Raw genomic sequence first — 27,998 nt, 5'->3', positions numbered from 1 at the left:
AGCGGAGGGAGGGCCGATGCCACTGCAGCGGCCGGCGCTTCCCGGCGGTGGGTTATATAGCGCCGTGTGTGGAGCGATCTCAGAGCCGGCTGGGAGCGCTCTGCCTCGCGGGCGTAGCTACGCTGCGGAGCCCGGTGCCCGAGTGACAGCGGCGCGAGTGCAGGGCAGGGGACCCGCGCCGCTCTGGCAGCTCGAGCGGTTGGCAGCCCTCGCGTGCGCCCCACAAGTCGTCCCTCCCCGGCGCTGCCCGCACCCTCCCGCAACTTGAGTCAAGTTGACAACTCCCGCGACCCGAGCCACCCGCACGGCGCGCCCCTGCCCTAGGAGGAGAGGGAGCCGCTGCAGCGGCTCAGGGGGACGTTTGGGTGGCGGCGGCTTGGCCATGAGGCCAGCGCACGACGCCTACTAACTCGTGGCTGTCACCGCCGCTGCAGCGGGACCGGACGGCTGGGCGCTGCGGGACAAGCAAGGGGCCGCCCGCCAGCAGGAGGTGCCGAGCCGAGCAGCGGCCGCGGCAGGCACAGCCCGTGGCCACCGCGCCGAGCTCGGGCGGGACTGGCCCCGCGCACTTCGGCCCCGCACCGTTTCGGGGGCGGACTCGGGGCGCAACCTTCGCGCCCCGGTCGTGGTGACAAGCGCTCCCGGGGCCAGGGGCTGGGCTGTCTGGCGCGGGGAGGGTGAGGACACGGTGCTGGGCTCGCGCGGGACCCGGGGCGTCGCGATGAACATCGTGGTGGAGTTCTTCGTGGTCACTTTCAAAGTGCTGTGGGCGTTCGTGCTGGCCGCGGCGCGCTGGCTCGTGCGGCCCAAGGAGAAGAGCGTGGCCGGCCAGGTGTGCCTCATCACCGGCGCGGGCAGCGGCCTGGGCCGTCTCTTTGCTCTGGAGTTTGCCCGGCGCCGGGCGCTGCTGGTTCTCTGGGACATCAACACGCAGAGCAACGAGGAGACCGCAGGCATGGTTCGTCACATCTACCGGGACCTGGAGGCGGCCGATGCCGCTGCTCTGCAAGGTAATTGCCCTGCGTGCATTGTTAAGTCAAATGTCTCCCCACCCGGGAGGGTCCCCACACCCCACGGCCATGGGCAGCCTCGCTCTCCAGGAAAAGAACACCTACTGATCTTCTGGAAGGCGAGTGGAATTTGCCCCTTGATAAGAAAGCACGATTTTCTGTTATTAGGAGACTGAAAGTGCACGAAACCCTGTTTCTTTGGCACCACTCTGGGGTTTCCTAAACTCTGCCAGTAGTGGAAGGTTGGGGGGGGGGGGGGGTGGGCGGGGAGGACCTTGCTATTACCACAGGTTTAGGTCCGAAAGCAGTTTTCTCAGTCTGACTTGCATGTGGCATGATGGGAAGCTGAAGTGTCTTTGGGAAGTTGTTCCTACAATGGACTGAAGCAGTTATCTGTTTCTGTGAAGTCTGAGCTGCTTAGGCTAGAATTGTATGGTTGGTTTCACTATAACTTTAGCTCCGGGAAATAATTACATTGTTTCCCCATCCTTAAGTGAATGCTTTAGTTACCAACCCAGAGTGACTGAGAATGATTGAGAAAGTGCTTCAATGATTTCAGACTTTTTGTAAATTTCTTTCATGGTTTTGGGGTACCCCAATCTGCTTAACAACTGGTTTGTATCTGAAAGGAAAGTGTAAGCCTAAGTTGAGATCATGATCAGCTATAGATACTGGTCTAGGAAATTTGATGGTGGCTAGATTGACTTGGGCTCCACTCTCCCCCTATGCCTGTCATTTGTTACCAAACTTACCAGAACCTGTGGTTTTTTTTTTTTTTGGTTTTTTTTTTTAATGTATGGTTCAAAATGTTGCATTTTCAAAACTAGTGTGGAGAGGCAACAAATTTGAACATTTGTGCTCTCTGCCCAAACCTAAGAGAAGGCAATAATTCATTTTTTAATAAAGGGATTTTGATTTTATGCTGTTTGAACTCTAATGTGGTAAGCTTGCATATTCTAAACTCCATCTATGAGATTAATTCTCAGGGGAATCAGTTTAAAGACAAACCAGTGACCTCCATGCTTTCATTAGAAACTTCTCAGTCATTTCTTGCCTTTGTATGAGTTCAGATTGTTGCTTGCAATTTGGATTTGTGAGCCCTGGAATGAATTTCTGTTCTGAGGGTAGAGCTCTCTAGCCACTGGCTTCCTCCCTGCCCCCATCTGAAAACAGGAATGTGTAATGTGTGTTATTCTCTGGGCTGAGATCAGTTCTTTGCAGGTGTCTAGCTCCAGCAAGTTGATCCCATGTGGTCTACTTGTATAGGACTTGCCACAATTACATGACTTTCCCCTAAGCAAGGTTGTCCAGTAAATTGCTGTAATTCCCAAAGACTTTCGGTTGGGGGGGGTGGGGGAAAGGCAGCTGTAAGCTGAGTTATTGGCAAGCATTACTGTGTTAGAAATTTGAAGCTCACTGTAGTGTTTTTGCTTTGTATGATTTTTGTCCTACTGACTGCCATGTGGCTCACTTTCTGCACCCCTTCTCTCTTCCCTTCTCCCCACATCTGGACTCCTGAGGACAGCTGGGAATGGTGAGGAAGAAATCCTGCCCCCATGTAACTTGCAGGTTTTTACCTATACTTGTGACGTGGGAAAGAGGGAGAATGTCTACCTGACAGCTGAAAGGGTCCGCAAAGAGGTTGGTGAGGTCTCCGTCCTGGTCAATAATGCTGGCGTGGTTTCTGGACATCACCTTCTGGAATGCCCTGATGAGCTCATTGAGAGAACCATGATGGTCAACTGCCATGCACACTTCTGGGTAAATATAAATGCTGTTGTTTTTATTCCTGGCTCCTCAATGAGAAGGCTGGGACAGAGAGACTCATGTGCTAGCATGAAAGCTCTCTGACTCCTCCACATCTAATGAGCTGTTCCCACCAGTGTCTAGCTGTTTTGAACAGCTCCCCTTCAGTATGCCTTAAGAAGGTAGAAATTGACAATGGGGAGCTACTTTGAAAGATTGCTGTAAAAATAACAAGAGTGACTATAAGCCCTGGCTTTGTTTATTTAGCTTTCTGTTGAGTTTATAAAACCCTGGTTCTTATGAATTCGTAAAGTCAGGGGTTAGGCTTCCAAACTACTGCTCAGCCACATGTTAGAAAGTGCCAGAAATTCTGAGCTCAGCATCTGTGGTTCATTGGGAGTGGTCAGGCCACCCTGGCAGCTACTTAACATACATTGGCCATGCACATCGTTCAGATGGTGGACATCTCAGGACTGTCAGTTTATCTGGTGCCTCTCAAATGAACAGTCATCTTGAAAGGACCACAGAGAGGGATAGGGGATGCATGAGACCTGGTGTGCCAGGGATTCAAACAATCCTGCAGCATTCAGAGACATGGAGGGGTCTTCTGTTCCCAGAGGGACACTGTAACCTGAACTTTTTAGCTGAATTGTCAATAAGGGTAGATGCAACACTTCTCCCTCTAATTCCACGCATGCCATGTTGATTCATCTTACACATATTTTTCTTTGTATTTTCCTTATGTAGCCAGAAATAACCCAGTAAGAGAGAGGTAAGGAGAACTGAGGGTAGCTCATTGGTAGAGTGCTAATGGAGCATGTGCAAGGCCCTGGGTCATATCCTTGCTCTAAGGGGAAAAGGAAGAAAGGATAATGAGACAGGATTTTACCTCCATAGGCAGAGATGTCTTCTAGTGGGACTCAACAAAGAACTGTTTCTCCTAAATAGGTCACATTAAACATCGTTAATCTTTAAGAAACTGATTAAAAACTTAATCTGGCTTCCTCAGTGTCCAAATAGTGCTTGTCTAGTATAGGGCTCTTCTTGGGGCCTAGATGAAGCTTATTCTAATGTTTTATTTGGAAACATGAGCTTTATATCATTTATTTCTAAGCATCTAGAGATGAACATGTGAGTAAGTTGAACTCAACGTTGCATTTTAAATGAGTAAGGAGATCCCCCTGTGAGCACACACATGTACATGTACATAGGTATACAGTAAGTGTGCCAAACAGACAAGCCTTTTGCTGCTGCAGGAACAGGCATCAAGTGTCACAGCACTGACATGGGTGAGTAAAGGCCAACTGAATGGACTTGGCGGTTAATTTATCAAGAATCCTAAGTGTTTATAATTCTGAGTAAAAAAAAAAAGTCCCCAGGCCAGGCATGGCAGCAAACACCTTTAACCTCAGCACTCAGGAGACAGAGGTAGATGGATCTCTATGAGTTCAAGGTTAGCCTGGTCTAATAACATAGTAAGGCCATCTAGCGCTACATAGCAAGACCCTGTGTCCAAAACAAACAAATAAAAACAGGGTCAGCATTTTGAAATAAAAAACAAACTGCCGGTGGAGCATAACTTCCATGTTTGAAAGCTCTGTGGATGATCTGCCACAGAAATTCCAGTTGATTTCAGTTGACTTGTCAGCCTTAGAAAACATACACATCCATTGGAAGATTAATATTAACCAGACACTGATTTTTTTCCCCCTCAATAACCTTTGAGGTGATGCAAGATTTCCTAACTATAAACTTTCACCTTCACCAAGGTCCCTCAAGGTTCACCTTGACTATTCTGCATAATCATTTTGCTAACTTACAAAATTTTAAATATACCCAAGTTTTGTTTTTTTTTTAAAGAAACTGCACAGCCTTCAGTTCAGTGTGTACCACAGAACAACAGCAGATCTTCTTTAGACATAAAATCAGTTCTGATTCAAAGTGTTAAGAAAGACAATCCCCAGCCTCCTGTGAAAGGGTGCAGACTGATGCTAGTGTGTAGCATCCGGCTACTTTCTGACATAAGGAAGAAATCGAATCAGCTCTTACCCTCGATCCCAATTCATGTACCATGGGTGTGCTGCACCTACTTACCCTCCTCACTGAGCTTTGGGAAGTTGCTTAACCACACAGTTTAGGGAGTTCTTGGAAGCCTGGTTGGTAATGACATCACTTTGTATTAAACTATGGGAGGCTCCTGAATTCTCCAGCTGTTTTTCTCCTAAGCATCTAAACTTAAGAATTTATTTTCAATATTGAGTCAGAAAATTCATTTTAGTGTTGGAATTTCTGACTTCTTGCCAGGACTTCACAAACCTTTGGAGAAGTTGAGAGTTAGCAACTGAAACATAAAAGGAGGCTGCTTTTCATCTTTCCAGTGGTTGCTGGGTGGGAGTGGAGAGGGGCTTAAATAGTATTGCTGAGTGCCACTTGAATTCAGCTTCCCTTCTGGTCTTCTAAGTTGAAAACAGTGGTAGGTTGGCTTCCACAATTCTTGTTTCAGAAGAAAAATACCAGTGTGTCTTTTGACTATGCCTGGGCAGGAAAAAGAAGTTGCCCCAGCCAGTTAAAAATGTAGATACTCTGAGCAAAGAGGACATTCAGCTATTTGGACAGATCATCTTGAGCCAGACTTTTAAGATTCAGTCAGTGTCTGTTTTCACAGAATAACAAGTTATGTGTTGACCCTGACTCAGAGTTCAAGTCATGTTCTTGTAGGGTGAACAAGAATAGCATGTGACTTCCACCTTGGAGGTGCCTGGCAAGCTCCAGCTACTGCTCTTACTGCCCGGAGGTCCCTCTTCCTCCACTCCTCCTCTGAGGTCTATTTCAAGATGGTGATGTAAGCTTCCCTCCCAACCCTTGCTTTTACTGGTGTCTTGGATTTGGAAGCTGTAAGGAGCCTTAGACTGTCTCTTTCAACACCCTGATCTCTGGGCCATGCACATACTACGTGAACACTACACACACACACATACACAACTACACCCCCAGCCTAATCCCTTTCCCAGTGAAGCTTCAGTTAAATGAATTATGTAAAACCTTGTTATTTGATTTTTTTTTCCTTTTCTGCTAACATTTTGTGGCATATATTGTCATTTTGTCCTTTGATACACAGTAAGTGCTTTTTGAAATAACTTTATCTACATTGTGCCTTACATAACAAAGTTATGACAGATTGTCTGGTGGCAGTTTGTTATACCCCCACCCCTGGAACTGTACTCTAACTTAGTTAATGAATATTTGATCATATGCAACAGGCTTCTGCTTAAATATTTAGAAGGTGACCTATTGAGAGAGCTTACACGGGTCCATGCTGTGGATTCTGAAAGGGGAAACATGCTGGACTAACTCATGCTGTTGACTTCAAATCAGGGTTGCCTTCCATTCATTGTTTGGGTCTCCTTTTGTTTCTTTCCCACACTTTCCCTTGCCCCACCTGTGAACTCTTTTTTTTCCTTGGCATACTAAGCCTACCTCTGGGTGTAAGGCTTTTGAGAAGACAGCTGTTGTGATCCGTGTGAATCAAACACAAATTGAATGCATGGCAGCCATCATTCATTTTCCCTGTGACTCAGGCCTCAGGAAGAGCCTGTATTGCTTCCTGCCTTATGAGCCACATACACTCCTACAGACTGCAGAGGCTTTTCCATTAGCTCTCACATTTGGCACAGCCCTCCAGTCAGCTATGACACTAACCTTCACAGTTGTTCTGTCACTAGCAGATCTTCCAGGAACCTTCTCTTAGTCGCCAGTCAGGGGATGAATGACATGGTCATTTAGCCAGCCTGGTCTGCTGTGGAACAAGAGCACTGAGAACAAGTGTACATCAACATCTAAGTCATTCACACAAATGCTGTCCGAGTGAGAGGCAAGAACTGGAAAACACACCTCTCTGTGATCCCACCAAGTGACAGACAAGCCTGGCCTCCATACAGTGACTGCAGTCTCATATTTCCTCAAAATAATTAACTTAGCTTCACTTACTATTTATTTTTCTGGAGAGGCCATAGAATCTTAGTTTATTTCTGAGCCAGAGTTTATCTGTAGGTCCTTTTAAACCAAGGAGCTGTGCTTGGCCTTTTTTAAAATGGCATACTGATCCCTGATTACCCAAAAGAGGAAAGCAAAAGCATTCACCCTCAGGCCTTTTATGTGCAGAAGAAATCTTCCATGGTAAAGGACTAAATCTGTCAGATAGCTAGTGAGTAATTTACTTCTATTGATATGGTAGTCAGACAAGGTAATTGGTAGTTAATTAATAGACCACTTAACTTAAAAGGTTTCACAGTTTTAAAATACTAATTACTGAATTCAGCATTTATCTATATCCAAACGTCTAAAGTCTATTTAGTTAAAATCCATCCAAGAAAAGTAAAAGCCCACCAGCTAGATCAGTGTGAGGCAGCACTTAAAGACATTAGCGGGCCACATTGTATCCAATATCTCAAGAATGGTCCCTCACCATTAATGTTTGAGTTCTTATGTGATTTACTGGTTTTTAATCTTATATACTATATTCCTGTATTCTCTGACTAGAGAAATCTAATTTGGCATAAGCTCTCTTAGGCTTAGAATTTAAAGTTGTCATCTCCACCCCAAGGTACTCATAAAATTATTTGTCAAATGCTTTCTCCTTCATACTATAATATTATAAGAATCTTTTGTAGAATATCACTTTCCTGTTTTAGGGTAGCTGATGAAAATGTGGAATTTGTAACCTGTTTATAAGTAAGCCAGAACTGGCTTGTGTTACCCAGTACCCGTCCTGTGTGTAACAGTGTGAAAGCAACAGAAGTAAAGATGCTGTCTGAGCTGAGGTCCACGTTGGCATACCTTGTCAGATTCCTGTGGTAACTGACAACTGATGAGACATCTCTGTAGACTGACAATTGCCTGGCAGCATGTGCGACTGTACGGTGTACACAGCATGAGATCACATGCTTATTGAATTTTGAATTTCTATATTTGATATATGCTGGACCCAAATCTGTTGCTCCTAAAGGTTGAATTTTACAACTTGATAAAATGTACTTTTCAGGGAACAAGATGCTATCTCCTATAGAAAGCATCACTCCATCTCTAATACAGTGTAATCTGTGCCTGGTTATCAGACTTAGGAAGCACTGCTGGGTAGGCAGTGCCTTAAAGTTCTCAGCTGTCTGGACAATTAATTAGCAGTGCTTCCCCCATTGCCTGATGCAGAGGAAAGCCTGTGTTCTCACAGTGTGGCCTTGATCACCTCCTTGAAATGCAAGGGCTTTAGTCACCTTCTCCCCTTTCCTCCACCTTAGCTCTCCACCTTTAAAACATTGGCTCCTCATTGTGGTGTGCTCACACCAGTTCTCTGTGCTTCTATCTAACTGGGTGATCTGTTTCTGTTGCCTAACTGATTTCTAGGCCATTAGCACACTCCTGCTACCCTCCTGGCTGTGTCCCCTGAGCCTGTGAGAATACTAAGCTAACTCCCTCTTCACTCCTTCACCCTGGCTGAGTCACCCAGCTTGACTGCAGTTGCCTATCCTGTGCTCATTCATTGGGTACCAAGTCCTTTGGGATACATCTCCACTTCATCATCTATGCCTCCATTACCTCTCACCCGGACGCTAAAGAACCTCCTGATTTCCTGCTCTGTGTCTATTCCCTGCTGCTCAAGCCCTTGTGTGACCATATGTGTGCTCACAGTGGGAAGTCAAGGACATTATTAGCATGGTGTCTTGAATTTCCCAAAACTGATTTTCATCTAGCTTCCCAGTTCAGCACCTATTATGTCCCCTGGTATGCTCTCAACCTCACCTGGACCAGGCAGCTCACTGTCCTGAAAGAGCCCTGTATAACCGTGCTCCACAGAGCTTCTGCCACTTGAGAATAATTTGTTTTATTGGGAGACAACAGAAGTTAAATAGTCTTTTCAAAAAATGTCAAATGTGGTTTATGCCTGTAAACCCAAATTTTAGGAGGCTGAGGAGGATTGACATGAGTTAGACTCCAGTCTGTTCTGCAGAGTGACTCCATGTCTCCGAGGGACAGGCAGATAGATGCATGTCACACCTTATGAAAGAGAAACAGACTCCAAATGTGTCCACTTGGGCCAGATAATGTCTTTATAAGATGGACAGTCCCCAAATTCTTTGTTCAAGGAATGACCGCTTGTTGTTTGATCACAAGTGACTTTTACTGTTTATCTCCATTCCTTGAAGCAAAGTTGGTATTTGTTCTCTATGGCTGGGAGTTTCTATGCCCAGGGTTTTAATTCATTATCTGCCCAAGTACAAATTAATCTAGAAGACATGTTGGAGTGGGACATTCTCTAACCAATGCTCATGCTAACATGGAGTAGCTTTTTCAGAGAGACTGAATGGAGAGTGAGTGCCCTTGGCAGAGTCTTAGCCTTTCATTGCAGTGCTGGCCCCTGGGGTGGGAAGAGCCACAAACAACTGTAGTTGAACACATAGCAGCCCACATCCTCTCACTTTATTCTTCTCCCTTACATTTGTTTTTGCTCCGATTGTTTGTGAGCCATTCAAGATCTCTGGCAAATTCCAGTGGATTGAGTTTGCGACCTTAGTGAATTAATTTAGTGACAGTCAGAAAATTACTGGAAGTGCTTTAATAATCTCACTTGAGAATTAGGAGAATTTTAAGTAGGAATCCCTTTATGAGAGGCTTTTCTTGGGATAAGGGATATAAATGATAGCAGAGTCACCCAAATTTTTGCTTCAGTTCTTTCAGAAACTAAAATTAAGCCTCTTGAGCTGAGGCAGACAGCCAGCTTGCCTTTCTTCAGACCCACCCCCCCTCTGTGGGTGAGTTTGCAGAGGACATGCTTCATTTATTTACTTGCTTGTTTTGTTATGTTCAGTGATAAGTAGTAGGCAGGTGACTGTGGTACACATAGCCACTGGCCTTGAGAAAGTCCCTTTCAACTGGAAGTCCTGAGAAACAAAAGCACCCCTTGATCAGAAACATGAAAGTTCCATACTAACCATATGACAAGGTCAAAACAGAAGCAAAATATACAATTACCTTTGGGCTATATATATATGTGCTAAGTATATATGAGAAACATAAATAAATTTTGTGTTTAGATTTGAGCCTTATCCCCCAAACCCCTCATCATGTATATGCAAATATGGAAAAATTCTAAACCCTTCTGGTTCCAGGCATTTTGGATTAGGGAAACAACTTGGACCCAAGATGTTTTTGGACCCCCCAAACTGTACTTTGCTAAAGTTCCACTAGGGGGTGTCATGGCAGGGCAGATTTATATCTTATTTCCTACAAACATAAAACATAAGTAGATTTTCCCTAAGAGGAAGGACCCTTTGTTATTAATCTTTAGAGTATGGTTTAAAAAAAAAAAAAGGAGAGAGAGAGAGAGAGACAGAGAGTCGAACAGTCATCAGGAATAGGGATCTACCTCCTGCCTCACTTGAGTGGGTTAAATCCAGTGTTTGAGCCTATAATTCCCAAACTCAGACTAAAATGTGTTAATCAGACTAGATGGGTTAATTAGTGATTCAGAGTATAATGCCGTTGTTAGCTATCCAGAAAGCCTTGGTGTCCTGGAAGCTCTGTTCAGGCTGATGCCCCCCCCCAAGAAAAGCATAATTAGCAGATAACTCAAGGGATGGGAGCTTTGGCTTCTCTCTCTCTCTCTCTGAACATCTAAAGTGGGAAGGCAGCATCAGAAAATGTCCCTGTATTGTGACTTAGCCTTGGCTGGCATGGCCTCCGGGTTGTGCATGGCCTCAGGGTTTAGTCACACTTCCCATGACATACCTGGCTGACCAGTTTCAGTGTCTTGGATCTCTGGGTTTATGCAGGCTTCCACATCCCCCCCTCTCAAGAAGGATTTCACCCACAGGAATGCTGGCATGTTTCACTCGGTGAGCTTCCCAAGTGCGGCCTGTTCTTGAATTCCTTTTGTCCTTTTCATTGTATTTATCAGTTCTCTTAAAAACTCAAGTTCACACCTGTCCGGGTGGTTTACCTAAATGCCAGAAACTAAAATTAAGTGAACAGGGAGAAAGCGAATCTCCTTTGGTAATGACAAAAGTGTCAACAAATGCTACTAGAATGTTTAACAAATAAGGGCCATTACTGGGAACCCTGAGTGTTGCCGCCATCAGCCCCTTCCAATGACAAGGCACTTAGAATGAATTCACATTTGAAAACAAAGCATTACTTGGTCTGTAAAGCTTTCCAAGATCACACGAATGCTTTTGCTCCTTGCATAAAATGTGAATTTGTTGCTTTTCCTTCAAATACCCTAGAACTAGAGTTTTTGAATATTAACAAGGTTTGGTTTCTTAGTGTTATTCTAAGCAATGAGGCTCAAAATAACACTTCCCAAATCAGTGTAACTGGGAAAATATTTGTAGTGTAAGTTACGTAAACACATGGGTATTTTGAGGACAAGTGAAACTTAAAATTCAAAGCTTCAATTTTCCCACCTGCAAATTGTAATTAGCATACTGCCCCCTACTGATTTCTCAAGGGTTTTTAAATGGGTCGCTTCTAAGGTCTCCTGGGAAAGAAACATAGAGGGTAATTTGTGTAATCAGTTATTTTAAATACTTTTGCACAGACTCGTAGTAAAGTATTTTTAACCTGGATTCAAGCATTTTGGTTCATATTTAAAGCAGTTGTTTTCAGCTCTCAGTCCAAAAGGACTGAAGGAAAGAATTAGAAGAGAGGTGTTACTGTGAAGTGTTGCTTCTGTTTCCCAGAATCCCCTGGGATTCTGAAGAAAGGGGCAAGGCGTGTGGAACAACTGTTCAGCAACATGAGCCACAGGCTTCCTCTGGTGCTTACATCCGGGGCTTTTAACCCAGAGTGTGGCTGGTGCTGTGCAGGGAGGGCAGGGGGGACTGGGAACTACTCATAGTAAGAACTGGAAACTGCAGGCAGAGCTTGAAGAAAGAAACAAGAAACAAGCCAGCCCAAAATAGACAGCTGTTCACTGGAACAGCCCACAGATGGATACATCCTTAACAAGCCTCTGTCTATTCACTGTATTGTTTTTATGGCATTTAAACTGGCAGAGTCTTCTAGGCATTCACCTTTCATTTGAGCCTTCTGTCAAGTTTGAGTGAAGTAGCACCATTATCCTTGGTGGCTAGAGCAGTGATCTCAAGGTAGATGGAGACTTCCTTCAGGTCCTCTACAAGGAAGGCAGGCAGGCGGTAGGACCCAGACCCTCAGCCGAAAGCTCCAAGTTAGAACGTGCAAAGTAGTTACTAAATGTTCAAAGCTCTTGTACAGTAGCTTTTCCTGTGAGTCACATACAGTTTTTGCCCTCTGGTATAATGTAAGAATCTTCAAATGTGATTTTTTTTTTATTAGCATGGTAAGTTTAGCAATAACTTATTAACCCTAGCTAATATCCCCAGAAAGTTTGCTCTATAAATTAGACATGCATGTAAAATTCTAGCTTGAAGAATCAATGTCACACTAGAGTTTTATTACCAAAGTCCAGCTCCAGGCTTTTCTGCACCCTTTGTGTAATTTCCCATGGTCTATATTGGAGGTGGCCAGGATCTTGGAGAGTCATGTGGTCACATCCCTGGTCACCCAGCTTCTTTCCTTCCTTCCTTCCTTCCTTCCTTCCTCCCTTCCTTCCTTCCTTCCTTCCTTCCTTCCTTCCTTCCTTCTTTCCTTCACTTGCTGGGGTTATGTCAGCAATGCTGACTGGACCTGAAAGGAAAGCACAGGAGAAAGCCTCTTCTACACAGATGAGCAAGACCCTGTAAGTGCTTGGTACGGAATTTCAGTCACCATGGGTTGAGTTTGTTTTGTTTGCCTAGCTCCTGGGAAATGCAAAAATCTTTATTCTGTTCCATAAGCGTCTTATGGGATCAGAATTCCAGATCACTATGTAAGGCTTCTCGTTAAAATCTTAATCATGGGTTTTCAAAATCCTTCAGTTTCTACCAGCTGATACTGTTGCCAAAACATCTGACTCGAACAGAGGTGATCTTTTCCTAGTAGGTTTTCTCATGGGCTCATCAGAGCCTGGAAGCTGGGGTTGAATTGCTCCAAGGAAAGCAAGGAAATAGAAGGGATACTGAGCTTCTTAGGTCCGCACTGTCCAGACAGCCACACCTTCAGAGCATATGTGGATTTTGAAGTCTGGTGGGTCTTTGAGACATTGTTCTAGTGGAAACGGGGTCATGCTAGTGCAGAAAATGATCCAAGGTAAATAGACATACCACAGACCAGCCCCTCAATCATTTCTCTATACAAGGCACTGGAACCCTTTACCTGATAAATGGTGGCAGCTGGGGGTCTGCAAGAACAGTGCTGGGCAGAGTGGGTGACCCTGCTTTGCTGGCTAACTAGGAGAAGTAGATCCACAGTCACGTAAGTCCACCTTGGCTTGGTAGTTCAGAGCACTAAGTGAGAAGGGCAGCACCAGCCTACCCTCAGAATCTGCATGTGACTGCACTCACCTCTGTCTGGAGAGGAACAGCTTTTCATTCTAACCTCCAGCTTTGTCAATCCCCCTTCCCTTTTTTCTTAAGCTAATCAGCCTGTTAAACTAGGCAAATGCCCTGTTGTACACTGTGGATGGAGCCCACCCTGATCAAGATTTCTTTCTCTGTGTCCCTTACTCTTTCTTTCTGAGTGTGTGTGTGTGTGTGTGTGTGTGTGTGTGTGTGTGTGTGTGTGTGTGTGTGTGTGTGTGCGTGCGCGCGCGGATGTTCATGTGTTGGAGTGAATGCAGATTCACGCATTCCACAACACACCAGTATTTCTGTGGAGATCAGAGGACTACTGTGAGTGTCTGTCTTTACTTCCACACTGTTTGAGGCAGGTTTTTTTGTTCACCGTTAGATACGCCCTGCTGGCTGGCCTGTGATACGAGCTTCTGAGGCTGCTCCAGTCTCCATCTTGCTATTGGAGCTTGGGAAGTACACACAGTACTGTGCCCAGTTTTCCTGAGTCTTACCATTCAAACTAGTGTCTTCCCACTTATACAGCCAACAGTTTATCTACTGATACCACCCAGCCAAGAGTCACTTATTATTTATTTTTCAGACAAAGTCTGAATTGGCCCGGAATTCATTGTCTTCCAACCTTAGCCTTTCAGTGCTGGGATTCCACAAAAACACCAACACTGCCAGCTAGGTTTTTTTCTTTTCATTTAGGTTCAGATCTAGGGTTTGAAAGGGCAAGTCCAGGGTGTCCTTGTTCCCTTGTCTCTCCAAGTCACTTTTGTCTTCTGCTGTAAACTAAGTAGCAGAAAATGAAGAACTGTGTACCTTCCTGCCTAGAACTGAAATGAGCTCTGGCCATGGTTCGATGGCTGGAGGGTGGGGCTGTCACCTGTGCTGCTCTGCTTAAGCCCCAGCCCCTAACCCAGGAATCCAGGGCCCTGGTACTTTGTGGCCATTCAGAATTGCTGAATGACCCGGTTGAGGTGGGAGTGGTGGGGGGGTATTTGGGGGGGTGGTGGTGGAGGTGGTGTCTCACATATACTTGCTATGCTTAAAAGGACATTTTCTTGTTCAGAGTTCACAACTTAATAGTAGCATTTGGGGTGGGTTAGCTGGAGCTGACTAACGTGATTACTGCAACCCTCTTGTTTGTTCCCCTTTGAGTGTCTTTGTCAATCCCCCTTCCCTTTTTTCTTAAGCTAATCAGCCTGTTAAACTAGGCAAATGCAACTCAGGATGCAACTCAGTAGTAAAGCATTTACCTAGTGTTACATGGTACTGAATTCCAGTGAACACATACATACACACACATAGACACACACAAACACACACCCCCACACACAAACTCTTTAACGTTGTTCAGTTCCCAGCTATGTCCTTAGCATTATTGTCCTTCCCAATGAGATTTCTTAGTTGTAAAGTAGTAGTGTGTAAAGCTATAGAAACCAAACATAATGGGACATTGAGCACAAATTTGTAGCTTTTTTTTTTTTCCCCAGTACAGAATGTATGCCTAACCTTAAGAGAAAAGCACTCTGGCTGTATATGGAACATGCTTTACTAATGGCCATGGTCCTTGGAGGATGGCTTTTAAGAGGCAGCTTTGCCTTGGTGGGACATGGCCAAGCTTTGGAAATATTTTTTCCTGTCGACTGGGTGGAGTTGTCATTGAGACAACAGGAGAGGCATGCTGAGTCAGCATTCCCAAGTGCCCCCCCTAAGACACCAAACTTCCTGGTGGTCCTGAGTTTGAGATACTCTGCTCTAGCACCAGATCCCATGCTGCTGCTTAATGCAGTCACCTGGGGAATATGCCCTGTCTGGTGTTTCCCCTTGGGCATTCTGGGATAGCTAGTGGTCTATGGCCTGGACATCAGGAGAAGAACTTCCCAGATTGTTCTGGTGTACAGCAGGATTTGAGAACCACTGTTTATAGGAAAAGGTGGTTTCTGTAATTCTGAAAGTTCTTCAGAGTCACAAGTGTTTTGTTTTTGTGTTGTTAGCTGCTCCTTGCTCAGCACAGGTTCCATTGGCTTTCGGGAGTTAACCCCTTGATTACACTTACCCTGTGTTAAGTAAGGAAGTCTTTTTAAAAACCTGTAAGCACATTAGGAAACAGTGAAGAATGTGAACTATTTGCACTCATGAATTGCAAGGGCTGATGGTCATGGGGCCTTTGGAACAGGGGCAAAGACACCCTGCCACTTGCAGTGGCCTGAGCAATGGCTAAGCTGGCGTGCATGTGCTTGTGCCTTCTGATGTGGTTCCTGGTCACCAGTGCAGAACTACGGTGTCTGCCCTTCAGAAGATCCGGCCTAATTATGGCTTCTGGGAAAAGGCACAAGTGTGAGACATGGGGTTTGGCAACAGTCTGCCACTCATCAGGTGATATGGCTGCAATTTTCTGAGTTGTTTTCATTATTCCATAAGAGTTATTAATAATAGGTGAGGGGCCCAAGCTTGAGAGCTCTTGCACCTCTCCTTTGATCATCTGGGGAATCGGTGGGGAGCAGGGAACGGGGGAAACAACATTTCAAAACCCATGCACACACAGAACTGCCACAGACTCTAGTAAGACAGGAAAAAATGACAAGTGTTTCTCACAGTTTGTAATTTTTAATAGATAAAAGGTATGAATGCATGTTAAACTATGTGAAAAGGTACAGCCACAACAACAAATAAATATTTAATGAGTCGATGTTTTACTGATCACCAGATGCTGGCAGCTGCTGTAATAGAGTTGATTCCTTATTGAGTCATTTACGAGAGGCTTAGGCAAGGAATGCTGCAGTGTGAAGACCTGTGTTGTGATTGCTGGGTGCTATGGGACGAATGAAGGGATTTGTGAGCAGAAAGCATAAATCCTAGAGGTCTCTTTTGTATCACAAATGAGTTCTATCAAGCCACAAAGAGAAAGGTTAAGAATTGGCAGTCATGACTTGTGGGTTCTGGATTCCGAAGACCAGTGCACTTTCCTGTTGTCACTTCCTTCCTGATCTTTCTGTATAGCAGGCAGGTCCTACAGTGTAAGGGAATGTTGGAATTACAGCTTCTGCCCTGGGCTACATTCATCCCATCTTTAGCAGTGGGAAGACAAGTTAATAAAGCATTTATTTTTGCTGAATAACTAATAGTGTCATCATCTAGGTGTTCATTTGAAAAGCTGAGCTTTTATTAGCTTCTTTGGTTGCAGGGCAACTGTAGGAGTCTTCTTATGCATGTGTGTCAAGTATTAACTGCTGCTGATGCTGTTCAATTTTAAACCATTGCCTGTAGCTTCACAGTCAGAAATGTCTTAAAGGCTAGGAACCGGTACACCGGTACAAATGTGACTCTCATGACATTCTTTAGTGTCTCCCCACCCCTTCTCTATTTAACACAAATGTTGGGTCTCAGTGTAATGGACATTAAGATGTACATTGTGTTATGGCTAAGAGAATAGTAGTTCCAGGCTCCAATGTCCTGGGGCTCCAGTGCACAGGTATTCAGAGACTTTCTGCCTCTGCAATGCCCAATGGGACAAGGAGCACAGGCTCTCATGCAGCTACATGACAGCAGAATCTGTCAACTGCATCTCAAAGAATTAACCAGTACATTCCTAGCAAATATACTTTATCAGCTTTAGGTGTTTTTTGTAATAGAGATTGCTTTTATCAAGTAGCACTTTGTATATGGCCAAGTGATATTATTATTATTATTATTATTATTATTATTATTATTATTATTATTATATATGTGATATTATATTTATTGATCAGATACCTTCAAATCTGTAAAATTCAAAGTATTTAGCCATTTATTCCTCACATAGAGTGTAGTGTGTCATCATTTGTACTCTTTGAGCGTATTAATGGTTTATCCTATTAATCTTCCTAACACAATCAGCTATATTTCTAGTGTCTTAAAAAGTCTTCACCAGGGACTGGGAACATGGCTCAGTTGGTAAAGTGCTTTTAAGGATCCAAATATAATGCCCATGGTGCAATAAAAGGCCAGGTGTCGTGCACATTTGTAATCCCAGCCCTGGGAAGATGGAGACAGGAAGATCCCTGAAGCTCACTGCGTGGCCAGTGTAGCCTTATCCCTGAGTCCCAGGTCCCAGTGAGGGGCCTTGTCTGAAAAAAATGAGTGGATGGCTCCTAAGGAGTGGCACTTGAGGTTATCTCTGGCAGGCATGTGGCAGGCACATATACACACGTGGGTGGGGGGTACACCCACACAAATACGCATATACAAAATGTTTTCACTATTGAATCATAGTTTTCCAGAAGCAGTAACTGAGGCCTCACAGAGGAGTGCCACCAGGTTCCATGATGGTCTTGTAAATAAACAGAGTATTCTTTTGTGAGCCTGATAAAGACTCTGGAAGCAGCACAGATAGGTTGAGCACACACAAGGAAAGGTATTTGCCCCTGGGGGACATAACCTTTCCATGTGTGAAATCTTTGCTCTGTGGATTCTCCATGGTATTCCTCCTCCTCTTCCTCTGAAAATTTTCCTTCCCTAAATTGTATATCATGCTATCATTTGGAGACCTGAAAACCCTTAACTGTGTATGTCAGAGCTATTAATCCATTTCTCACTGTAATATAATTCATGATCCAGTTTGGAAATAAGTTTCTACTAGTCCTTGAATATCCGACTGAGAGACAAATACTTTGAACTATTTTTTTAAAGATAGCTTTTCTAAAATTGTTTATAAAATGGTCTGGCAAATGCATAAAAATGTAGTGTGAAACCTTTTTTCTATTGAGAGAAATTAATTTTCCCCTCATTGTCTGTGAACCTGAAATAGCTCAGCTATATGAAACACATTCAGCATGTCTCACCTGCACCTCCCTGGTGCAATACCTCTCCAGATCTCGGAAGTCAGATTTGCTGGGTCCCACATTTCTCCACATCCTTTTGTTGAACCTAATTTGTTCTGACACTGCAGCTGCAGGCTCATGCTGCCCAGTCGTCATTAAGAGCACCAACAGCAATCAGGACAGTGGACTGTTGGAAGTTAATTTGGTGTAAACGTAGTTTTCAAAGATTCCGCAAGCTGCAGCATGCAATGGCCCTATGTAGCCACCTGCTTCTCTGTTAGGAAGGCCCTGCTCAGGGAGTAAACATGACCTGTGCAGTTTCTTCCAGAGTGCCCAGAGCTTTGAAGAGGGACCCTGAGGAACCGTACAGATAGTGGCATGGAATGCCAGTGTTCATCCAATGGCCTTCTTTTTTTTTTTTTTTCTCTTTTCCTTTTTAATCTCGTCACTATCCCTTAGCTGCCAGAAGATTGTAGTATTGGAGACTTGTGATACAATTAATTACAGATTATTGAAGTTCTAGCTGCACACTTTACAGCCCGAGTCAATTATTAAAGAGTTTTCATTTTTACAAATGGTGTGAGGGGGGTAGGGCACAGACACTAAACAGTCCTAGGTCATTTCCATCTGTAAATGTACTGAACCCTCTTGTTTCATGTAAGAGTTGTTGGCATTGTGGCTTTTCTGGTGAAACACTAGATCTCTTCCTGTTTTTTAGACATGTGAACAAGAAGCTAAAGTAGAGTTCAGTTGTGTGAATTTAAGTCAGGATGTAGGAAACCTATCAACCACCGTGGGCATCAGCCAGCTACCCAGCCTAAAAACCCAATCAAGATTCTGTCTCTACGGTTGACTTGACACAGGCCTGATGGTCCGTGGACTTTCTGAGTTGCCCCTTTGGGATCACACATGGAGCACATGCTTGAGTTTGCACCTGAAGTCACTCAGGTGTGAGGCTCAGACTTGCCCTGTCTATTCTTCTAGTGACTCTTTGAGACAAAGGTAAAGATCATGAACCTTAGCTTGAACTGACTGGTGTCATGGCAACTAGCACTTCACCTTTTGCTGGTCTCCACCTCACACATGCTACAATATTTGTGCACATTAATAATTCATTGCCAAGAGCCAGATTTCTTTGTGCTGTCAAGCTGTGTCAAGGACGGAATACACTGTGCTATCTCAGATGTCACCCAGCAGACTGTTGAGGGCAAGAAGAATTAGAAAGGAAAACTAGTTATCTTACTTAAGAAAATTCCTGAAAATGACATGTTTTCTAGTCACCATTTGTAGTGTTTTTCTTACAAAGTAAGAGCCAAAGTTTATTTAGTAGCATACCTCATACCTCAAGCGAGTTTGCTTGTGGCAAGCTGTAATTGCCCATATCCATTCAGGCAACAAGGCAATGGACAGCAGCCCCAGTGTGCAGTCACATGTACTTGACTTCAGCAGGGCCAGGAGCATGGACTTCAGGGACACTGGAGTGGCCCTGCTGTGGGTACTGATAACCTCAGGCTTGTCTCCACTTAGTAAAGGGTAAGGCCTCGTAAGAGTTTGTGCAAATGGCAGGAAACCTGCAGGCTGACTGTGTGGTCTCAGATGGTTTCACCTCTTAATGTCAGCAGCAAATTGTAATGGGCATCACCAGGAGTATAGTGATCTGTAGCTTCACCTATAATCGGATACTTTCTAAATAACAAATAGGTGCCTTCATCTTAAAATGTAAAATATACAAAGGCATATTCTGTTTCCTTATACAGACATTTGCCCCTATTAGGTGAAGAAATCATGTGCTTTAAAATGAATATTGACCACTGGTACTTTAAAAATTAAGACTAGAAAAGGGTTGCATCACAATAAAACACTCCCCCGAATATCTCATAACAAACCACTCAAACCGTTCTCTCCAATAGTGTTTGTAGCGCACACATAAAGACTAACTATATGACCGTATTTGGATCATTTTATTTCTGCACCCCTCCCTTAAACACAAAGTAGCTTTGCTTTCCAGACAGCATTGCTGGTGGGTGGGAAGGACCAAGGACACTAGAGCAATTTGAGACCCAAATCATACTGTTTTGATGCACAGGTGAGTTTAGAATTCTGCTCAAAGTCAGGAATGGAAGAATGGGACCAAATCCTATCTCACTAATTACTGCTCAGCCAGGTCATTACATAGTACCTACAAATAGATGGTGAGGGAATGAATATCTGTCAAGTGGATACGTTTATATCACCTGGAGGGAGGAGGGGACATTAATCAGTTTCAGAACTTTGCAACAAATTATAGTTGAAACCTAGTTGGGAACTTGTCACCTGCCTTTGTTCTGTGCTGGGAATCTGGGTAGCGGCTTAAGACCTGTAGACAGGACCTTAGCATATAAAGCCTGGCCCTCATCAGGATCTCACCTGATCTGGTATATGGGTTTTCAGTAGGCCAGTTGTAGAACGCAGCCACCTAAGCAAGAAGACCAAGATCTTACTGGCATATTAGACTATGTGCAGTTTCTTAGCATTTAATATCAAGTCCTTGTACTACATTAAGAACTTTTAAAACAAAAAAGTTTAAAAGGCACTAAATTTATCCCTGTCTTTCAACACTAGGCAAACTTAATATAGACAATCCCTCCAACTCAGAATGGTTTGACTTAGGCTCCTTTGACTTTGTGATGATTTGAAATGGTAATATGTTCATAAGGAAGTGTGACTTGAATTTTGATCTTTCCCTGGGCTAGCGTTAAATGCTGCAGTCAGTCTGCACTTGTGCCCAGATGTAGGCTTACACAAGTGCTATGAGCACATTTGAGGTGGGCCAGGATAAGCCTGAGTGTTCAGTAAATTTGGTATAGTAAACGCCCTTTCTGCTTACGGTGAGTTTATAGATCAGCTTATAAGTCCCTAGAAATGACCTCAGATGAACCTTTAGAACAGATTTTCCTGGAGCTGAGGCGATGGCTCAGTTCATAAGATGCTGCTGGACAAGCATAAGAACTTGACTTGGATCGCCAGCACCCACATGAAGGCCAGGTATGGTGGTGTGAGTCTAAGTCTGCTGCTGCTTGCAAGGGACACAGATGCATCCCTGGCATTCACCACTCAGCCTGTCTTGCCAATCAGTGAGCTCCAGGTTCAATGAGCGACGCTTTCTCAAAATCTAAGGTGGAAAAGCAATAGAGGAAGATACCTGATGTTGACCACTGTTCTCTGCATGCACCAATGTGCACCTTAACACCACACACATACATACAGAAAACAGTCACATAGTTTTAAATGAGCAAAGCTAAAATACCAGCTTTAGGCTTTTTAGCTCATCTGCAAACATTAATCGTAACTAGACGTTTCAAAGATGTAGATACCCCCCTTTTTTTAATTTTCTTTTAGACAGGGTTTCAGGGTTTCTTTGTTAGCCCTGGCTGTCCTGTAGACCAGGCTAGCCTCAAACTCACAGAGATCCACCTGCCTCTGCCTCCCAAGTGCTGGGATTAAAGGCATGCACTGCCTCTGCCCAGCTCAAAGATGTAAATACTCTTAAGACTTCATACTTAAGCATATATTTTCACTTTAGTTGGGAGTGTATATGTTCCTCTGCAAATTACTCTATTTCAGCTTTGTGATATAACAACCACCTGTAAGTTATGGCACTTGAAGTCAAGCCTTTAAATGACCCGGAATGCCAGCTCTTTTGTGGTATCAGGATCCTGTTTACAGAGAAACAGAGTGGAACGAAAGCATTGGTGTTACTGACAGCAACAGTGTGCTGGTCCCGTGTGGTATGAGGGGGATTTGTAAGACTGGTTGATCAGTGTCTCTGAATGTGTCTGGGACAGCCAGATAAAAATAAAGCAAGCAGAATCAAAACTCTGTAAAATACATAGTGATATGTTAGGGTGAATGATAACAACTTTAAGAAATGTAGATAAAGTCAAGCTGGCCTAGAATAATATTAAACAGTATGACCTGGGGCTGTATTTGAGTGATGTTCATGCTATACAGTGCTCTGGTTCAACCCCTGATATCACATACACAAAGACCAAAATATCATCAAAAAAGAATTACAGGGATTTTAAGTATTACTAAAGATATTATTGGAGATTCCAATGATTTAGAGCATTAGATAATCATTTAAAAACTAAGTAAATGAGCAATTAATATTACACTTTGGTTTATATAGAACTGGAATGAGGGCAGATGAGAGTGAGCTTGGCATGGGTTCTAAAGGAGACCCAAACAAATGGGATGTGGTTTGGGGGATGGGGTGCTCTGTGACAGTCCAGGAGATACTTGACAAAGATTCATCTGGCAACTGCTCCGTGAAGTGGAGCATGGGAAGCTTCAAAATTAATGGAACCACTGTTTTTGATCTTTCACACACAAGTTATCCAAACACTAGAAATTCATGCTTAGACTCTGACACTTTAGCAAGAGAGCGTTGGAAATGGAACACAGCTCTTCTCCAAGGAGGCTGTGCAGTGTTTTGTCTTCTAAGTTTATAAATCATGGGGACCAGTGCTGGCAGTAGACCATAACTCAACAGTAGACAGATTGCTCTTCACTGCTTTCTTTTAAGAAGCAGGTTATAAAACTGTTGGGAGCCTGGTGGGATGGTTTATAGATCATCTTAAGCAATTCAAAGGATCTTTTTGTTTAAATACAGCCTTGTATCTTGGAGACAGGAGACAGTAGTTTAATAAGGAGTCCATGTCACCTCTGATATTGCCACCTTGTTGTGGGCCTGTGCTGTCATCGCAGAGTGGGTGGACTTCTGCCTTTGTGGGAGAGACCCTGAAGGTGCCCCACAGTGATCCTTCGGAATACTACAGGTTCCCTGCACAATTTGTCACTAAAATTGTTCTGTCTTTATCAGTGTTAATGTTCTAAAATACCTTACCTCCTGCTAGTCTACTTTGACTGTAAAACTTTGGGTGCTGTCACAGAGTGCTAGGATGGCTCTTCATTCATGGGTCTGTCACCATGGAAACATTTCCATGAGGAAAGTAACAATATGGGGCACCTGCTGATGGGGAGGCTGGAAGTTGCTCATAGACCAGAATCCAGCTGAACTACAAGGCATGAGCATGAGAAGGCCTCTGACCCAGGAGTGGTTCAGATTAGCAGATCACTATCACTTGAAAGGTGATAAAGAGCCTCTCCTAACGACTTTCTTTTCATCTCTGGACCTCAGCTCTCAAAGTTCTTGGGTTACAGCTTTGTTGGTCACGGCTTATAATAGGCCTAGCAGGGCAATGCCTTGGTGCTAAGTTAGCCAGGCACAGATGGAAGATATTTTCAGATGAACTGGGAAATGTAATATTTACAGCTCCAAGATGGGGCATCGTCAATTCTAACGCTTGCATCTTTCTTCTTTCAGACAACTAAGGCCTTTCTTCCGACGATGCTGGAGATTAATCATGGCCACATTGTGACGGTCGCGAGCTCCCTGGGATTGTTCAGCACGGCTGGAGTTGAGGTTTGTCAGTTCCAAAGTGTTTTCTTCATTCACACAGTTGGTCTTGCAGTGAACACATCACATGAGACCTGCTACCACACCTTCTGGTCAACAGTGTCTCCCTCTAACACAGGGCCAGCTGTGGAGGGGAGGGGTCCTCCTCGGCCGCCATAAAATTCCTGGCACCAATTTACCAAGTTGTCACAGTATAGAGGAGGACAGGCTCACAGAGCCCATTTTCATTAGCAGCCTTGCTAGATGGTAGAAGGCACAGGGTCAAGAATGGACCTGTGGAGTGACAAGGCAGTGTGGGGAGAACAGATAAGTGAGGTCAAAGGCTCACATTGTGTTTTGGTCAACCTGCCAAAAGTGAGCTGCCCGCTGCTAGTTCATTAGATGAGACGCTTATGGCCAGGGGCAGGTGCCATATAATTGTGTAGAACTGGCCTTCTCAACTCATTCTCAACTGTGTTCAAATGATAAAACATGTGCATACATTGTCCTGTAAGACTTTGGTTTCAACCTAGAAAATTGAAAATACCACTTCTTGTAAATATTTCTGTGCCATATGCTATTAAGTTCTAGCTGGAGTTAAGAAGATGTGGTGGCTCTTGCCATTTTAACATCAGATCATTACAGCGTGTAGCCCGAGTTAACTTGTCTTTGTTCTCCTGGTACTAATGTAAACAAACAGGTTTTTCAGTCTCCTCTGCTAAGCAAGAAATCATTTGTAAAGTTTCCAGGGACTTCAAAGGGAAGCTCTCATGTTTTTTCACTCAAGCCTTTTAGCTTTCATAGAACCCTTTGCAGTGGTGTCCCCAAAGTAACATGATACTTGGTTGATGTGGCAAAAAGTGTTCTTCTGTTTCTGTTGTTGCCTGGAAAATGTTGTTTGTGTTCTGAACCACATCACATATATGTCCTTTAAGAAAGTTTCCTTCTCTTTGCTTGTTACCTATAACCTTTTGTGCTAAACATCTACCCAAACAGGACCGGGACACTGCAGATCAGTTGGGAGCTTGTACAAAAGACTCAGCATTTCTGTTCTCTCTCTCTTGCTCAGGATTACTGTGCCAGTAAATTTGGAGTTGTGGGTTTTCACGAATCTCTGAGCCATGAGCTAAAGGCTGCTGAAAAGGATGGAATTAAAACAACTTTGGTTTGCCCTTACCTTGTAGACACGGGCATGTTCAGAGGCTGCCGAATCAGGTCAGTGGGAACCATCTTCTTATTGATAGAGTAACGTTAGGAAGCTGTGTGGAGCTGATCTGCAGTCAGCCAGTCCTGCACTCCAACTATCAGTAGACAATCAGCCTTAGCTAAGTGTGGTGGCAACATCTCTAGGGGCAGGGGCAGGGGCAGGGGCAGGGGCACTGTCACAAGTTGGAAACCACACTAGTCTACATAGTGAATTCCAGGCCAGCTAAGGCTACAAAGTGAGACCTAGCTAAAGAGAAGGAAGGGAAGCTAACTTGTAGTTCTCCAGTTTATGGTCTGTAACATGGATGTGTGAGATTGGCAAGTGAGAGTTTGGTGCCACGCTTACACTAACTCACGGGGATTGACTTTGAGTATCAGAAAGGAATGGGCTTCTCTTCATCTTCCAGGGTTTTTTCTTAGAAGCTACATCCTTAAGAGTTATTTTATTTCTCTACTGTTAGTATTGGCAGATGATGGCTCCAAGAGAAAAGTCCTTAATGTGACTTTAACCTGGATATGAAACAATGTCACTGTCACAAAGGACTGACATGCCTTTTTTGTCTAAAATGACTAAATGTCACACTACAAATTTGAAAGCTTTTTCTCTGGCAAATGTGTATAGCTAGACTCAGCCCAATAAGACAAAGTCATTTAGAGTTAACAACAATGAAATGGAATCCCCTCACACTTGGGAAGGGGGCATTGTGGGAATATAAATATCTAAACATTGGGTTTTACTTGACATACTCTCCACACAATAAACTCAACTGTGAATTGGCAGGAATACTTGCTGAAGTAGAGATCTTTGCTTGGGTGAATATGTGAGGCAAAGGACAATTGTCAAGTCCCCCTGTTGTTGGAGACTGTTCTTTACATTTAATGAGCCCGGTCAGTGATGGAGAGTGATTTGAGTCATTCCAGCTCGAAAAGGAGAATGAGGGAGAGAAGAGAAATTGAATTCTAGGTCTGCCTCTTATCCTTGCATTTACCTGTGCTATGCCATGGGCCTGTGGTGTGTTATTTTGGTTCTACCTGGGAACCTGTCTGTTGCCCAGGGTCCTGTTTCCACTTAGCATAGTGGCAGGTGCAGAGGATCAAAGCTGCGATAAGACAACACGTAGTAAAACAGAAGTGGCATTGTTCTGTATTTCCACGAGATTTAGTAAAATAAAATGAAGGCAGGTCCTTCACCTCAGGGACTCCTTAGAATATAGCTCGGCAGCCCTTTGCCTGCATTGAGAAATGTGGCTCTGACAGTCACATACTGGAAAAGGCTGCATAGTTGCTCATGCACCATTTTGGCTATGCCTAATATAGAAATCTGCACTGCTGTTAGTTTAATGTTTGTAACAAATGCCTCCTGTCTCTATTCAAAGAAAAGCATCAGAGTGATTTGAAATACATCTTGTACAACATCTCAACATCTCTTTTTATAGAAAAGCCAACTCATGAGAAATTGTAACAGGGTTTGAAGTAGCTCACTGTATGTAGTCCATCTTTCCACAGAAAGAAAAACAATAGAAATGGGCCAATGTTTCTTTCATGAGAATTTGAATACAAGATATATTAATTAACATCTTCATTTCGCTGAAAAAAAAGAAAAGCCAACTCATTTTGCTTATCTTTTTCCTAATCTATTTACTAGGTAAGACAAATGAAGTGTGCTTATAATAGGAAAATGTGAGGCAAAACAAAAAAAAACCATGAAGGAAACAGATGTTCTGAACATCTTACCCCTCAGTTAACATCACAGTATTTTGGTGTATTGTTTTCAGTCTTCCATGTTGAGTTAATTCTGAATTTCATTTTTCAATATAAATTTCCAGAAAAGAAATTGAGCCCTTCTTGCCCCCTCTGAAGCCTGACTACTGTGTGAAGCAGGCCATGAAGGCCATCCTCACTGACCAGCCCATGATCTGCACCCCCCGCCTCATGTACATCGTGACCTTCATGAAGAGGTAACTGAGGGCCTGCCCTTCCTGCCCCCAGAGCTGAGAAAACCCATGCCCTGCCGTTTGCTAACTGTGCCCTTTCCTTTGCAGCATCCTTCCTTTTGAAGCAGTTGTGTGCATGTACCGATTTCTAGGAGCCGACAAGTGTATGTATCCCTTCATTGCTCAAAGAAAACAAGCCACAAACAATAATGAAGCAAAAAATGGAATCTAAGAGTGCTTTGTACGGAGTGCCATTTCTGTCAGGAGGTTTCAGTGCACCCACATCAGCAGTACTGACAGTCTCTGGGTTCTAACCCCATGGCGACTTTTTTTTTCTAATCAACTTTTTAAAAAATAATAAAATGTAAATTAACTGACTAGAGTGCTTGAAAAATGTGAGCTTGGATTTTTGCCAATGGGGCCTTTTTTAGGCAGGGCCCTAAAAATGAGTCCAGTATTTAGACAAGCACTATGTGACATCATTATTTTTTTAATGAACAGAAAGTCTAGAAATGATGACTATAGTGTGTTTCATGTGTATGATTCTTCTGGATTCCAAAAGACTTCATTCATTCACTCATTATTGTGAAAGTCTAGCCAACTGGCACCCTTTTGCATTCAAGGACTGACAGTGCTATGTTTTGTCGTGTGTTCTGGGTTCTACTCACACAAGTGTGGGTGGCTTGCTCATGGTGTCTGTGGGTTTAGCTCTTGTAAAGAGGAATGTTTGGTGTCAGTTTGAGATCAGTGCAGTCTGAACATCACAGCAAGCCAGAGGGTCTCTTTCTTATACTTAATGACTAAAAAAATAGGTGGTTTTTAAATTCAATCTCTGAAACACTAAACCGAATGTTTAGAGACCTGGTTAATCAAAAATGGTTGTACATTTTCTACCTGTGCAATTTGCTGCACAGTGCCCTTCCCTCAGGAGCTGCAGAGTTGTGTTTGGGGGAGGGGACCTTGTCTACAAAACACAGTAGCTCTGCAAAGAAAGTTTCTGAAAATGGGAATTTCTGCATTAAAAAGTCCCCATGTTTGTGCCAACTCTGAATTAGTGTGGGGAGCAAATCTTGTGTGAAGTATTGTGGAAGGGTGTAAAGATTTCTTTGAAAGGTTTATTCACATTGTAGAACAGCAAATGACATTTTTACAGTATTTTTTTGTAAAGCAAACTATTTTGTGCCTTGAATTTGGTATATGTGTATTAGTGAAACATTGTAAAAGTGAATCTCTACCTCTGTATCTACATGTGTACCATCCTCTTGTAAATGACTATGAACTATTATGTGATTGCTTTTGTTTGTTTTAGGATGTCTCATTTAAACCGTGACCAATGTTTGAGGTTGTTAAAATAAGCCTACTTTTACTAATCAGGAGGTTTTTCTAGAGGACTAATTAAATACTTACATAACTGA

General features: G+C 43.6%; 1 protein-coding gene across 1 annotated transcript; it reads left to right on the top strand.

Annotated features, from left to right (window-relative positions):
* Rdh10 (retinol dehydrogenase 10) lies at window positions 1-27,998 on the top strand. The gene is made up of 6 exons (XM_027398814.2): window positions 1-1,010; window positions 2,536-2,771; window positions 23,372-23,470; window positions 24,513-24,658; window positions 26,476-26,607; window positions 26,692-27,998. The coding sequence occupies exons 1-6, from the start codon at window positions 722-724 to the stop codon at window positions 26,813-26,815; spliced, it is 1,026 nt and encodes a 341-aa protein (XP_027254615.1). The 5' UTR covers window positions 1-721; the 3' UTR covers window positions 26,816-27,998.

This window comes from Cricetulus griseus, chromosome 2 (genome assembly GCF_003668045.3).
Source record: "Cricetulus griseus strain 17A/GY chromosome 2, alternate assembly CriGri-PICRH-1.0, whole genome shotgun sequence".
In the NCBI taxonomy this organism is placed as follows: domain Eukaryota; kingdom Metazoa; phylum Chordata; class Mammalia; order Rodentia; family Cricetidae; genus Cricetulus; species Cricetulus griseus.
Note: the sequence above shows the minus strand (reverse complement) of the source record. Positions and strands in the feature narration are given on the sequence as shown.